The 15,034-nt window shown below is 39.5% G+C and overlaps 1 protein-coding gene across 5 annotated transcripts in view; it reads left to right on the top strand.

The window, feature by feature from the left end:
- The window catches only part of LOC131684412 (protein kinase C-like), a 44,312-nt gene extending 31,379 nt beyond the window's left edge, over positions 1-12,933 (top strand). Inside the window, exons 5-11 of one of the 5 annotated variants that reach the window (XR_009304650.1) lie at positions 3,076-3,110; positions 3,584-3,654; positions 3,721-4,005; positions 8,594-9,286; positions 9,345-9,597; positions 9,655-10,443; positions 10,512-12,933. Coding sequence is in view for 4 of the 5 variants with exons in the window: in XM_058967263.1 (XP_058823246.1) it covers positions 3,076-3,110; positions 3,584-3,654; positions 3,721-4,005; positions 8,594-9,286; positions 9,345-9,597; positions 9,655-10,025 (1,708 nt within the window). In the remaining variant the exon portion in view is untranslated. Of the gene's footprint in view, positions 1-3,075; positions 3,111-3,583; positions 3,655-3,720; positions 4,006-8,593; positions 9,287-9,344; positions 9,598-9,654 lie in introns of all 5 variants that reach the window. The other 4 variants (XM_058967266.1, XM_058967264.1, XM_058967263.1 and 1 more) reach the window with 4 other exon arrangements.
- The last annotated feature ends 2,101 nt before the right edge of the window (positions 12,934-15,034 follow it).

Here is a 15,034-nt window from a genome sequence, read left to right as displayed (position 1 = left end):
TTCCAGTAGTCATGAACGGCACACTCCGTTTGCCACATGAGCAGATCACTTGTCAAATCATGCATTTTTTGGCAAACTATGAAAGTTTCTGCTTTCTCCGGAAAATTAAACTTGTGCTAGGCGATGAGGAACGGTAGCCCCGGAAGTCCGCTTTCACAAATCATCTGTGATGAGACAATGATGCTTCGTCAGCATCTAGGTGTACAGTTTCCGGACCCGTCACTTTCCCATCGTATTTTGCGCGTTCTGTACTTTGTACGTTTGCAGTCTTTCTCGGTCCTTGGCTCTCTGAACGAAAGACTTGGACAGATTCAACTTTTTGGCCACATCCCTGACCTAAGCACTGGGATTCCGCTTAAACGCTTTCACTACCCGCTTGTGATCCTGATCACCAATAGAACATCCATTTCACCGCACTTCTCCTTCCGTTCGATGCTCGGAGTTGGCAGTAACGTTTAATGACAGAACTCACCGCTGACTGTACGATTCCGGGTTGTTTTCCGATGTCCCGATGAGAGTTTGGGCTTTTCCAGGTGCAAATTCAATTCGCGACGTTGCTTTTCGGGTCACGCCATTTTTTCCATTTTTCGAATAACTGACCGATAAAAATATAGTGTAAACAAGTGTGTAAGTGTCCGCGAAGAAGATTATTTGTCTCGGAAGGAGCTTTTTTGTAACGGACTGAAAATAATAGTAATTAATAATAAAGAGAAGATTCCCAATGGATTATTTCCTACAGCGTTATTTCCGTGACGCATTTTGATGAGGGACTCCCTTTAAATAGTTTATTTTGTCACTGTTTGTTACAAAATTGTAATTAAACCTGAATGTTTAATTTTTAATTGATAATACAATTTACTTTATATTTTCAATTGATAATAATATAGTTTTAGCGAAGACTCCATATGAAGAAGACTGATATCTCTTTCCTTCCTCCATACAATCGAAGAGCGACAGAGGTTCCAGCGTCTCTACTGGAGGAAGGTAGGAAGCTTAATGTAAAAGTGTATATGTGTGTGTGCATCACTATGGGAAGTACCACCTTTACCCGCAAGTGGCGTTGCTGTTGCTGTCTCCAAATTCTGGACAGAGTTGCCAGTCTTCTTGACATGCAGTCTTCGGTTTTAGCTATTTTCTCTTCACAAAAAAAAGAAAAGTCTTCAGTCAAATTTTGGTCTACGTGGTTTATGCACGGTCCCCAAGAACCTCTTCTCACGCCATAAATAACAATTTTGTTTGTCAACAAACCAATTAAACTGAAAATTAGCTTTGTTGCTGAGCACATTTTTTTGCGATAAAAAGTGGATTCTTGCTCAACTTTCCCAAAGTTCATCGAATGAGCATACGGCGTTGTCCATGGTCTCCTGGCTTCACTCCCTGCAATAGCTGGATATTGTCTGGAATAAGACAAATATGTTATCTCATCAATCTTTATGTGCTTAAACGAACAGAGTTTCAACACAAGCAAGCAATTTTGTTTTCATTTGGGACTTCACAAAAATGTGACATTAAAACGCCTAATCAGCAAGATCAAAGAAGAGGGCATTTTGCCTCGGATAAAAGAGTTAAACCTAGCTAAAAGTGAATTTTTAGTGGATTTTCCATACACATTACGACAGAATAATGAATAACCGTTAAACTAGCACCAAAATTCATCAGTATAGTGGTAAAAATATCATTTATATTATTGTTATTGTTTTTTATTTATATCTCGGGCTGCAATTGGTAAAAAGTTGTCAAACTTGGACAGTGTAAGTTTACTCACAGAGAACAGACATATAAGCTAGAACAAACTTTTCAAAAAACCTGTGGAAGCATTTCAACAAAAATACTTTGAAAATTACTATCGCACACAGGTTTGCAAGCGTGAATCAGTGTTGTATCCAAGCTTGCACGCAAGTACTGTATTGCGATTACTGGCCGACGGTAGAGCCGGCTAGTGGCAAGTTGCTACTTGTTTATGGCATTACAAAACGACGGTTTTATTTCTTACAGGTATTGAAAACATGACTTGAATGTCAGTTCTCAGCTCAGGTTTACTATAACCACAGAGAACAGATATTTTTTTCGAAAAACCTGTGTAAACATTCGATTAAAAATGCGCAAATCATCATCGCACGCAATTTCGCATACGTGTAATACCATTGAATCCAAGTTTGTACGCAAGGTTCGTATACCCATTTGCTAGCAGTCTGCTGACTGATCATAGCGCTGGCTAGTGGCAAGTTACTACTTGCTGCTGCCATTTCAAAACGACAATTATCAGTATTCTAACAGACTTCTGGTCGATGTTACTTTATTCTAGAAAATTTCAGCAACTTTTGATAAAAGCAAGTAGTGCATTTTGCACCGGGGGTGATCGGTCAGAAGACTTCCAGCAAACTGTATATGGATCATGCGTTCAAACTTGGATACAATGATTATTCCGTTATGCAAAAATGAGACCAATGCGATTTGTCAGATGTTTTTATTCGCTTTCCCGAAAAAAAATGTTTTAGCGTATATGTAAACTTACTGCGAAGGAATCACTCATCCATGCTATCCAAAAATACACTTCATAATGATTGGTTTCCACCGCTCATTGTAAACCAGGCTTCTAGGAGTGAGATGCGTGGTTTATTTGATACATTGAAAGAAATTATTTTATCGTCATACTATACTGATCTTCAAATCTATAAACTATATAGTTTAGCATATGAGGATTAGCTTTATGAAAAGTTGTCCATTTTTAGTTTTCAATAATTCATACTGTACACTTCTAATAATTTGGGACTGAGAAATTTTGAGAGGTTTTTTCTCTCTTTATTGAGCCTAAACTTCACACAGCTTCGGCAATATTCTTCTATAAACGTTTGAATATGTTGTTTGGCATAACCTTGATAACCAACAAATGAATTGAAGTAATTCTTCATAATTCAACGGAACCGTTACTCAAATGCAAAGAATATAGAAATATTTAAACGTTCAAATGATGTATGCTTTACTAAATTGAGTTCAGAAAGCAATGCACCATATATCGCATAAGACAAAAATAACACTTTGCCGCTCTATTCTTTCTACTTTCTTATCGTATAGGGGAGTAATAGGCAAGCAAGGCTATCAGTGTCAAGGTAAGAAGGACACATGAGATGTCACTGTACAAAACCGTGTCCCCTCTGTCTCCTGAATGTTTTGATTTTTTTTCTCTCTGCTATTGTGTCAAAACACCATTTGTTACTTGATTTGTTAATTTACCTTTATCTAAGAGGTTTGGTTTTCTCGTCTTTCTTTTTACTTCATGGTATTGTTTTCTGATCTCATGTTTATGGGGAGGTTTGCTGTTTTACGCTTCAACTATCTGTTCATTTGATCACAATCGTTTTTCCATTTGACATCCCTTTTTCTATTTTTCTCGTCTTCTTGCAACACACTAATGTGCAATACTAGTTATTAACATTTTACGATTCGTGTTCAATAAACAATGCTTGTTAACAAAACGCAGCAACTTTTTCTGTGATTTTTCGGGCTGTTTTACAACATTCCCGACTGCAAGTGTCTTCTATTTGTCACGAATCAAAATAATAACAGTAATTTCTCATTTCAGTTTGCACATGTGTGGTTCACAAAAGGTGCCACAGTTCAGTCGTTACAAAATGCCCAAAGAAAAAGGATGAGGTGAGGCTTAATAAACGTTTTGTGAACGATATGTCAGAGAATAAATATTTTTAATTTATTTTCCAGCAGGCTAAGCCTACGCCGCAGGACGCGGCCCAGCGCTTCAATGTAAATATACCACATAGGTTTTCAGTGCACTCTTTCAAGCGGTTGACATTCTGCGACCACTGCGGCTCGCTGCTGTACGGCATCATTAGACAGGGTCTTAAGTGCGAAGTGTGTAGCATGAACATTCACCGGCGCTGCGAGGGCAACGTGGCCAACAACTGTGGCATTAACACCAAGCAGCTGGCCGAGTTGCTCAACGAGATGGGCATCACCATGGATAAAACACCACCACGTAGATCTAAGGTGAGAAGCGTTTGATCGATGATACTCAGAACTTTTGAACAAACATAGCGAACATACCCGAGTCAAAGAGCATAACAAAATGCTATCAAAACTATAGCTTTCTTTGATTCTTATAAAAAAAAATTTGTTACCTCGATTAATTTCGAGAAGCTCCATTATATTTCGTTTGGTGATCAGACGCGTCGTCGCCGGATCTCGCCACAGATGGTGCATTTATAACAAGGAGGAGATTCCAATTTTCTGGAAGAAGGTATACTGGTGTAGATATCTGCTGATTAAGTATATTAATATGCTTAGAAGCATCTAGTATAAGAAAGATTATACATTCACAATCATTGATTTAAGGAATAGGAATATGGGAAAAACATTTGAGGGTCCTGAGTTGCCCAGGTATCGCGGATCGGTATATCAGGTGGTCTTCCGCGCGCTTGGAGAACATCTTTAAGTTTTGCTCTGGCTTTACGATGATCTGAGTTAGACTCTGAGCATGACCAAACCATATGCTCATTATCTTGGTAACCTTTCTCACAATGACACAGAGCGCTCTCGACAAACATGCGTGGGTGCTGGGCATCACTGTTGTAGTGGTTTGACATCATGACACTTGACTTGAAACGTTTAAAATCTCTCGGCAGTTCAAAACTCTTGGACCAAGGTTTAAGTGAAACCTTTGGAACAATAGAATGTAACCACCGCTCTTTATCGCCCATTGTCCACCTCGATTGCCAGGCAACAAGTGCCTTTTGCAGAGGATATTTTTGGACACGATAGGTCTCGAGAACATTTTCTTCAGTAGCACCTTTTTTGGCGAGTTTGCCCGCTTTTTCATTGCTCTGAATTAAGCAGTGAGCACATAAATGTCACCTGGAATGATTGGTCAGAACAGAGTCCTTCGTATTTCCCACAGGAGATATGAAGGGTTCCTGGCGGGTTTCATTGCTTGAGGAGCCCCAATAAAGCTAAGGCTGTCCGGAAATATGAAGTATTTGGAAGAAGGCAGAACCTTAACTAAGCCAAAAGCGCAGTGTATTGCTACCAATTCCGCAACATAAACGCTACAGCTCTTTCCCAGTTTGCGAAAGACACTGTGATTTACTTTGAACACTCCGAAATATGTTGATCCATCAATACTTGATCCATCTATGAAGAATTGTCTTGATCGATACGATTATAGTTGGCCGAAAAAATGGCTGGTATAATCGACGATCGCAGGTGATCTGGGATATTTTGCGTAAGCTGTTTTATAGTTACAGTGCGCAACAAAATAAAGTACGCATGTTATGCAAAACGGGTTTTACTTGTATAACTCTTTATATCGGCCATATATTATATGTTCTAGTAAAATGTTCCAGCACCTGTAATATTTCGAATTTGGAAAAAATATGCCAAATTATTAGACTTCATATTTTTTTCTATCAAGGGTATGATTTTTGAGAGACAAAAAAAAAGTACGCATTCGAAAAACAGTTTTCATGTTGGTGAAATTTTTGGTAACTAGTATTTAGTGTGGCCTCCCTTAGCTTTAATGACAGCCTCCAAACGTCGGGGAACACTTTGACGAGGTTTTGTAGGTACTGACCATCAATTTTGTTCCAAGCTTTTTGCTTTATTTGCGATATCTCCCTTGTCAATTTGTTGATCCAAAACAGACCACAAGTTTTCAATTGGCGATTTGCGGCAAAACCAAAATTAGTCATGCGACACCTATGATTCAGCTCATGAACTGGCAAAGTGATACAGTTTGCTTTTTTCACCCGCAAGTGAGTGGTGGCTTACAACAAAAACTTCATTTTCTTCTCGGAAAAAGCTTACCACTGTCAAAATATGAATGAAACCAGTAAGAAATTTAGATTTATTTGCAATTATTCTGAAATTACAGCCATTTGCAACTATTTGGCTCATACATTTCTTCGAAATGTAATCGGGGTATAATTATGGTTATAAAAAATCGTTCCATAAATAAAGTTCCAGCTCGAAACCGAGACCCAATCAGTACCAATGTCAAACTCCTTCATATTTTGGACTACGTAGGAGATTCAGTGAAGACTATCAGAGAGAAGGATCGGCTGTTTATGATACAAAGCTGACACTTTCCTATTAGCCGCCGACTAATAGCCGGATACATATTTTTTCCTCGCGTGATCTGGAGAGTTCCATGAATTTACACCATCTCATGAAGGTTTAGCTTACCTTGGGAGGAACGAGAAATGATGTTGCGGCGGCTACGGTGCTCAAAAAGTTACATTTCGGAACAGCACACATATAGCTCTGCGAATAATATTAGAAACCACTATGTTTTACAGCCTTTTCGCAAGATGTTTACTCATCATAATATAAAATGATGATTTTCCTTCATTTTCATAAACAATTGTCAACAAATTGATCGGTGACTTGGTGTTTAAAAGGTATTTTTTACCAATATTTACAGAAAATATATGCACTATGACAGAACAGAATCAAATCAAACACTTTGCTTCCAGCGCTATCTGTGAGCGGTTTGAACGTAGAAATGCCAATAGAATTCAGGTCTGGACTCTGGGGTGGCCATTCTAGTAACTTAATTCTGTTGGCAAAGAAGAAAGCAGTAGTTTTCCGGGCGGTGTGCTTGAGATCGTTATCTTGCTGGAAGATAAATTTATTTTCCAGTCCAGTTTTCAGCAAAGATTCCTCCAAATTTTCATTTAGAATGCGCGCTTCTAAGATATGTAGCTCCTCGAAATTGTAGATTACGACGCCATGAGCGACACAATGAGAGCTGAAGTCCTGTTAGATCAGGCGAGGCGCAGGAAACTTCAGTTGTACTCATGAGCTGCTGGAAGCATAACGAAACTCTTGGTGGGATATAAACTGATGCAACGTATAGGTCTCTTCCAGGCTACCACTTCAATACCAAAGTGTACATTTTCGTATTTCCAAAAGCACTCCTCCATGATGTTCGTCCCTAAATAGTAGAATAATTTTAAAGTCACGAAAACTCAAAATAAAATAGAACCAAAACTTGTTTCAGTTTTATTTCGCTTTGTGAGAGAGCTCTGCGGTCTTTCTGTACAGTTGGAGGAGTAGGGAGATCCTTGGATTAAATTTGAAAATCATGGATACTAATTTGGTTACTAGTGCTTTTTTGTAGTAGAAGGTTTATTTTTGCATAAAATCGTTATATCCTTTCGAGCTACATACATCCTCGTCAGATAGATCCAAGAATTTGTTTTGCATTGGGGTGGGATTCGGGTTTGACCGTTTCAATATTTTCGCAAAATCGCCCATTTGTGAAACGCTTGAACTTATCCGAGCGTCTGCCCGTCGGACACTCACGTGTAGAGTGAGGATTGTCGCCACAAAGAAAATATTTTTCAGTCTCCTTTGTGCATGAGTCATCCTTGTAGCATTACCGCGCTTTGAGCATTTTACTCTATTGCAACAATAGATGCTGTACAGTTCATAATTCTAGGAACATACTTATGATCAGGACGTAGAATCTTGCCCAGCAGTACATAATTAGAGCTGCCCCTTCAAAAGTCGTCCGAAATGAATTTGAAGGGCTTATAATTCTGGAATCGCCTGTGCCTGATGCTAAGTTTAATCGTTTTACCTCGAGTATCTTGACCTGCGATAGAGTTTCTGGACAGTAGGAGTAAAAGATTTCTCAGTTAAATGAGCGAATGAGGTTAAAGCCCCCAATAAACAAAAGTGCGAATTGCAATTTCTCAGTTAATACGCCATTTATTTCGACGATATTAACCGGAAGATAAGCTGATATTCGATATTGAATCGTTGGTCATTTACTACTGCGTTAGCCTGATTTCGATCAGAAAGAAAGTTATTTGCGTACCACTTTAGTAATTTCGCGTCTTTATTGATCTGTGCAATTCGCAGAAGTTTTCCTTTGGGCCTGAAGAGGCCGATTGATGTATTATTGGACATATGGAGGAGGGAGAGAAACCAGTTTTGTTTACATGTAGAATATGAATTTTGTTTTGTTGATAGGAATTTTATCTTGAATAGGCATTTGAGGTTTCGAGGGAAGAATGAAAGAAGAGTTTTACGAGTAGGTAGGATGATAATAGGGATGAAAATTGGCTTACTACCCTACTAGTATTTGTGCATTTTATGATTATTATTATTAATATTATTATAGTGGAGTTAAACAGAAGACATGCTAAGGTTGTTAATTGTTGTTGATCGTTTTGAAAAACATTCGCACATTGTTCCGTTCCCAAGCTCAGCAAGGATCAACTTCAGCGAGTTCCTTTTCGTCGTACCCAAGTTTCTTACAGTGACGTAGTTTGTTCTCGGCTACCGTCAACTCATCATATCGTTCCCTGTTCTATGTGTAGCCACTGCAAGCGTTCGGCACTTGGCCTTTTCGTCCGTCGCTCTTTGGCACTCAGCGTCGAACAAGCCATTACGCTGGTTTCCACATGTGGTACCCAACAGTTATGTGGTTGTCTCTTCCTGGCCGATCACCATTTTGGTTTGGTCGTATGATAAATATGGTAGAATTGCTTTTTTGAATAAAACGGTTAGCTCATCACGCTACAGCTATTTTCCACCCAAATTAATGTTATGTTTTAATTTCTCCCGTCGGCAGTATATGAATCAAACGCCTAGTGATAATTCCTCCATCTCGGAACGTAGCGAGGACAGTTCGTTGGATTCGCTCTCGACCAAGAGCAGCCAGGATACTGACAGTCAACAATTGCTGCTGGGCGCACATCATGGGGGTGGTCGGGCCACCTCCAGCCAACAGTCAAAGCCATCCGGTGGCACGTCTCAGGAAGACGACAGCAATCGATCGGCGAGCGGGGGTCTGACGGTGGGCAAGACGTGCCTAAATGATTTCAACTTCATCAAAGTGCTGGGCAAAGGCTCCTTCGGCAAGGTTATGCTAGCCGAGAAGAAAGGTACCGACGAGGTTTACGCCATCAAGGTGCTGAAAAAGGATGTAATCCTGCAGGACGACGACGTGGACTGTACGATGACTGAAAAGCGAATTTTGGCGCTGGCAGCCAAGCATCCGTTTTTAACTGCGCTGCATTCTTGCTTCCAAACCCCCGATCGATTGTTTTTCGTAATGGAGTACGTTAACGGTGGCGATCTGATGTTCCAAATTCAGAGAGCACGTAAATTTGACGAACCTCGGGCGGCGTTTTATGCAGCGGAGGTGACGCTTGCGCTACAATTTCTGCACCGCAACGGGGTGATATATCGAGACCTAAAGTTGGACAACATCTTACTCGATGCAGAAGGTCACTGTAAACTCGCTGACTTTGGCATGTGTAAAGTAAGTTATGGTTGTGAAGTCTGTTGTCGACTGAAGATCAAATCATGATTTTTTTCAGGAGGGCATCACTGGAGATAATTTGACCTCCACTTTCTGTGGTACACCGGATTACATTGCTCCGGAAATTCTTCAGGAACTTGATTATGGGCCGTCAGTGGATTGGTGGGCTCTTGGAGTACTTATGTACGAAATGATGGCCGGTGCTCCACCATTTGAGGCGGACAACGAAGATGATTTATTTGAGGCGATATTACGGGATGATGTTCTTTATCCTGTTTGGCTATCTCGAGAAGCAGTATCGATTCTGAAAGGTGAGTTATTTTTGGTTGAAAAAGTAAGGCAATAAAATTGAAAGAGCCGTTTTTTAGGATTCATGACAAAAAATGCAGCGAAACGGTTAGGCTGCACGGATGGCGAAAATCAAATTCGTGCCCACCCATTCTTTAAGGATATGGACTGGGAAGCACTGGAACAACGGAAAGTACGACCCCCATTCCGGCCCCGAGTGGTAAGTATCATTTTTTTTTATTACAACAACCAGCTGAATCGACTCCTGACGAGAATGTTCTTACAGCGGAGTGCCCGTGATGCTCTCAACTTTGACACCGAGTTCACCAAAGAAGACCCAGTATTAACCCCAGTGCCGAAAGATATAATTCGCTGTATCAATCAGGAAGAATTCGCCGGCTTTTCATTTGTGAATTCCGAGTTTGGCCCGGAACGTAGGATTGTTTGTTAAAAGGCGGATTTCGCTTAGTGCACAACACATTGAATATTGCGAACGTACCGCTATAAAGTGATAAAACCAAAGAGTAAAAAACACAAACCAACAGGCACGTGCAACAAACACAGTGGGACGTCGTTCCTTCCACGGGAGCGCGTGAATGTAGTTTAAGCTAGTTTTATAGAAACGGATGAGTCCTAATTTTATTACAAACGTACGAGTGGAAAACGCAAGGCCTCCGGTCCTGCAATACTTGTCGAGTTGTTTGGACATATACCCGACAATTTACACATGAGATTCATAGTTCGGAAAGGCGCTGAAGGAAGCGTAGAGATTCAAAAGGAAAAGGAGCCTGATAGTTTCAGTAGTTTTAATAGTTAACGCTGAAGCATTATGAATGCTAACCTTTCGTTGACGAATTTGTTACTTCTCGGTATTGAATTAGTTGCCATAAATCGAGCTTCTCGATTTTAATTATTAATTTATTTATTCTGTTTTTAGATTTGTTTACTCGAGATAGCTTTATTAATGATTGACGCTTAAGCAAGCCATCAAAGTGCAATATTTGATTGTTAATTAGTGCTTTTAGTTAATTCATGTGATCAGGTTAAAATAATAGAATCTTCAAAGGTTTAAAATGAACTAGTAGCTATAAATTATATGTTGACCTCTGTCAATGAGTGCAATTTTTACCAGTCAAAATTTTATGCCATTTCAGCAAGCCGACGAGATTTTAAGGGGCGAAATAACTTACAGCATGTTGGTGAATTGGCATATATGATAAAAGTTCCTCTGCGACCCTTTGAATAAACTTTGAAAGTATAAGTTCAGATGCCATATTATTGTCAATTGTATTACACCTTAGTATCGCTTTACTAAACACAAACGAAGCTATGGGCAACGTTTCGCTTTTGAAGTTACCTGTCTCTGCCGTGAGCGTGGATGCCTGCAGCAGAATATTTGGTTCCTAACCATTTCTATTTGAACGAATGGCATCAGAAACAAGACAGCTGCGCTCAACTATCAAATCGCGATTTATACTAGTCATTAGAGTACTTTTGTTTCAGATTGAAGTTTATATTCTAAGATTTTTTATCAAATTTACGTTTGTAAGAATGTATTGTTGTGAACCTATCGAAACAGAAAGAATCTAGTTAATCGTATCGTTCAGATACAAATGCGGATCATTTGTGTCGAAAAAGCGCAATCTGTTTAGATGCTCCCTGTTCTTGGAATAATCATTTACTAGATATAAATACCGGATACCCACAACAGTAGCTGTTGTCTAGAGTGGGACTAGTTTTTCGACTATTCTCTGCTAAGGGCACTGTGGAGAAATGGGGGATAAAAGAAAGTTGCTGTATCTCTCTGAACCGAAGAATAATAGCTTGCGATCAGGGTAGGAGACATCTTGACGGTCGAGTGCGTATATTTGAAATTTCGAAAGAAAATGATTAATAAGCAAAAAATGTTCGCTTGAAGACACTCTTACGGTTGTTATTTATTGATAAGATGCACATAACAGTCCCACCTACATAGGACTACCTCTGCAAATCGGACTGTTGGGCAAATCATGGTAGTATATGAAACCTGTCAAAATCCTCTAGCGGACAATGAGCTGATAGCATTCTAAGATGCATTTTAAGACAAAAATCAACCAGATTTCTCTTTCAACAGACTAGCATGTATCAGTACATCGATTATGTTGCTTCAGTTTCACGAGTGCCATCCAGAGATCTTAACCACTGTTCGAGAAATCGACAAAACTGGTCGAATGAAGTCACACATCCCAACCAACTAGTCAGAGATTCGTGCTTTTAACATCGATTACGCATTATTGTACCCATTGAGGTAAAAATCACCAAAAGAAGGAAAGGATGGAGCGAGAACATCACTTTTGTTTTCATCAAGTGAATTCCCATGGCTAAAACTCTTTAAATTTTAATCAATATACTCTCTGTGTTCATTTCCAACACAATCCATCATTTCATCCAACAGTGATCCACAAATGAATTGAGACTCGACACTTCGATCTGTATTTCTAAACGAGTGCTGACAGCGGCATGTGGTCATTAATAATTATATCTTTTACTTCTACTCGGTTCGTCCCGCGAGACAAAATTTTCAAAATCGGACGAATTAGCAACTGTTTGCTAAGTAAACACCGGTCCTTGGGAGGAGGACTAAATTTTGCGCCTGTTTGTCTCGAAGTGTGTTACGTCAAGTCCTCTATTTTGTCTAGTCCAGTGTATCAAGCTCCTAACAACGCATGTTAAATCGTCAGTGATGATGCACCTCACATTAATTCCGCTCCTGTCTTGTTCCTGATCTGCTCTTGGGTCCCCTAGGTCTGAAGCGGATCATTCGACTATTAACTAATTCAGAGAGATAATCGTAATGTCTACGAATACTAATTTTCCTGTAACTATCTATTCTGGAGTTATTATGTTAATGATCATTTTATTTTAAAAACAAAAACAATTTAAGATTTTAATTGTTAGAACTAAGTCATAGAGAACATACATCCAGTTTCGAACAAACAATTTAAAATGCTTGTTTTGTCATTTGAACAAATATTTGCTAGACCATTACTACCACCATACTGGCATATCCCATAATTATAACGATCACTTGGGTATCAATTCAGTAACACTCACGCACTAAACGGCACAACGGAATCACCTTTGGTGGTAACCTCTCGATTACCTTTGGATGTGTCTTTTAAGCTTGAGATGAATGTCTGTTCTCTGTGCCGAAATTGATGTTGCTTCTCAGTTTTGCACGACCCAGGGGGAACTTGGCCTTGATCCCACTGCTCTATCATCGATGTTTCGTGATATTCATTATGGAATATAGTTTGTTTGGGGCCATTCATAAACAATGTCTCGAAGAAAAAAGTCTAAAAATTGTTGGTTTTATTATGCCCGCTTTTCCACAACTGTCAATACGCCATTTATGAACGGCCATTAGTAATATCTTTAGAGCAGACAATCCAATGAAAAGTAGGATAAATAGGAAATAGGAGGATAGTCGAAAGAGAACCCCCTCCCACACCCCCGTTATCTCTCGAGCGAAATGCCTGGCGAAATTCTGCCCAGGTTTTCAGCAGTCATAAACAATTTCTGCAAACTCTACCAGAAAGTTTCTCGTGAGAATTCGATCGTCGCCTTTTTTCGTATTTACACACACAAGCAGGCTTGTTATTTGCTCACACAACGTGCCACAAAGAGCGAAATACACCGATTAAAAATGGAGCAGCACAAAAACACTGTGATGTGCAGAACGACCGCACAAATAGAAACTTGAAAACGGAAAAGAGTAAGATCTGTGCACCAAGAGCTGCACAATTTCGTTCAAAGAGTCAACTTGAAGAGCCACTTTTTTGTGCCTCCCCTCACCGGAAAGCAGGTAGGAAGGCGAATCAAACTACAATTCAGATAAAGTTTGTTCGGAAGAACGTTTTAAAAATGTTTTTTGTTGCCTTCTCTACTTACGTGCGCGTGGGACCAAGATGCACACTAAAGAGCCTCTTTATTTCTACTCTTTGTGGTGTGCAGCCATAGAGTAGAATACACGTGTGGGAGCAAGACACTTCGAAGTGAAGAGGTTTATTGTGAAACAGAAGAGCGGTGGTTCGCATGAAAAGTGCAAAGAGCTTTTGCTATTCTTCTCTTTATTTACTCTGAGGTGCATAACATCCCTGCACACAAGGTTCTCGCAACACCACAATCAGTGAAGTTTTCAAGCTGTAGGATGTGAAATACCTTGAGAAATACTCATTAGATCGGATAAGACGAAATATGTTTAGATCATCTGCGTAGGACTGTAGAGAAACCTGCAGCACTAAATATGCATCTTTGACGTAAAACAAAAACCGCAAAGGCCCCAAGTAGCTTCCCTGGGCTATTCCTGGCGTAACGTGAATATGGCTGCCTGACAATCTGCAATGATAACCACTACTTACTTTTCGATCTGTGAGCTAGAATCGAAACACCTACAAAAACTACCGTTGATTCCAATTTTCTCCATTTTTGCGATTGTTATATTGTACTACACTCTATCATAAGTGACAGAAAGGTCGGCGTAGGTAGTATCAGTTTGAGCACGACGTTCCATACTTCTTGTTAGGTAGGATGTTAGACATGACAGGCTCATCGTCTAGACGTTGAATGTCGATTAGATACTGCTTGCATTGAGCATGGAGTAGTTCCATAATCATCAGCTCGAGACAGCGTTCAATGAAGGTATTCCACGATAGTTATTAATGTCACGCTTATATTCTTATTTATGCACTGGAAACATGTTCGCGGATTTCCAAAAAGATCGAAAAAATGCAACTGGTACGAGATGCTCGAAAGATGTACAGAAGCGGAGTCACCAAAACGTTGAGTGCCTTTTCAGATGCAACCGAGGGTAACGTCGGGTACCGGATTGAAATACGATTTAAGTCGGGAAAAAGTTTGGGTAATCATCGTTTCATCGATATAAATAGCGCCCAAAGTTTGGCATACAATTGGATCCGGTTCGATTTGTTCTTGCAATTTTCTCTGTTTTTCAATGTTATAACAACATGACTAGTTAGTAATAAGAAATATGAATTTCGTTCTTCTAACCATATTTAAAACAAAATTCATCTCTCTCCTTGTATTTATTACCTGCCATCCATCTTTGAAATTTCACATGTAAAACATAAACGCGACGAAATTTAAACAAAGAAACCAAGGTGAATCGGTGTGGCGAATCTACACGTCATAGCTGGCAGAATTATAGCAGACCTCTGTAATTGAACAGGTAACAGCTGTCGAGTATAAGTATGATCAAAAAATGATTCCCAGCATTTCTACTCCGGACCACTCTGAAACTCTTCCATATTTGAGCCAAGTCAGTCAAGTGTGTTTAAATTACTTAAAAATAAAACTAGGTATGATTCAAAATATATGGAAAAGAAGATTTCGGATGGTTGGAATTCTTTCATTTTGTTCGCTTTCATTTCTGCGAGGAATACAAATAATGGTTTTTTGTAA

Source organism: Topomyia yanbarensis, chromosome 2 (genome assembly GCF_030247195.1).
Source record: "Topomyia yanbarensis strain Yona2022 chromosome 2, ASM3024719v1, whole genome shotgun sequence".
Classification (NCBI taxonomy): Eukaryota; Metazoa; Arthropoda; class Insecta; order Diptera; family Culicidae; genus Topomyia; species Topomyia yanbarensis.
The sequence above is the reverse complement of the archived record's forward strand: the minus strand, read 5'-3'. Positions and strand labels throughout refer to the sequence as shown.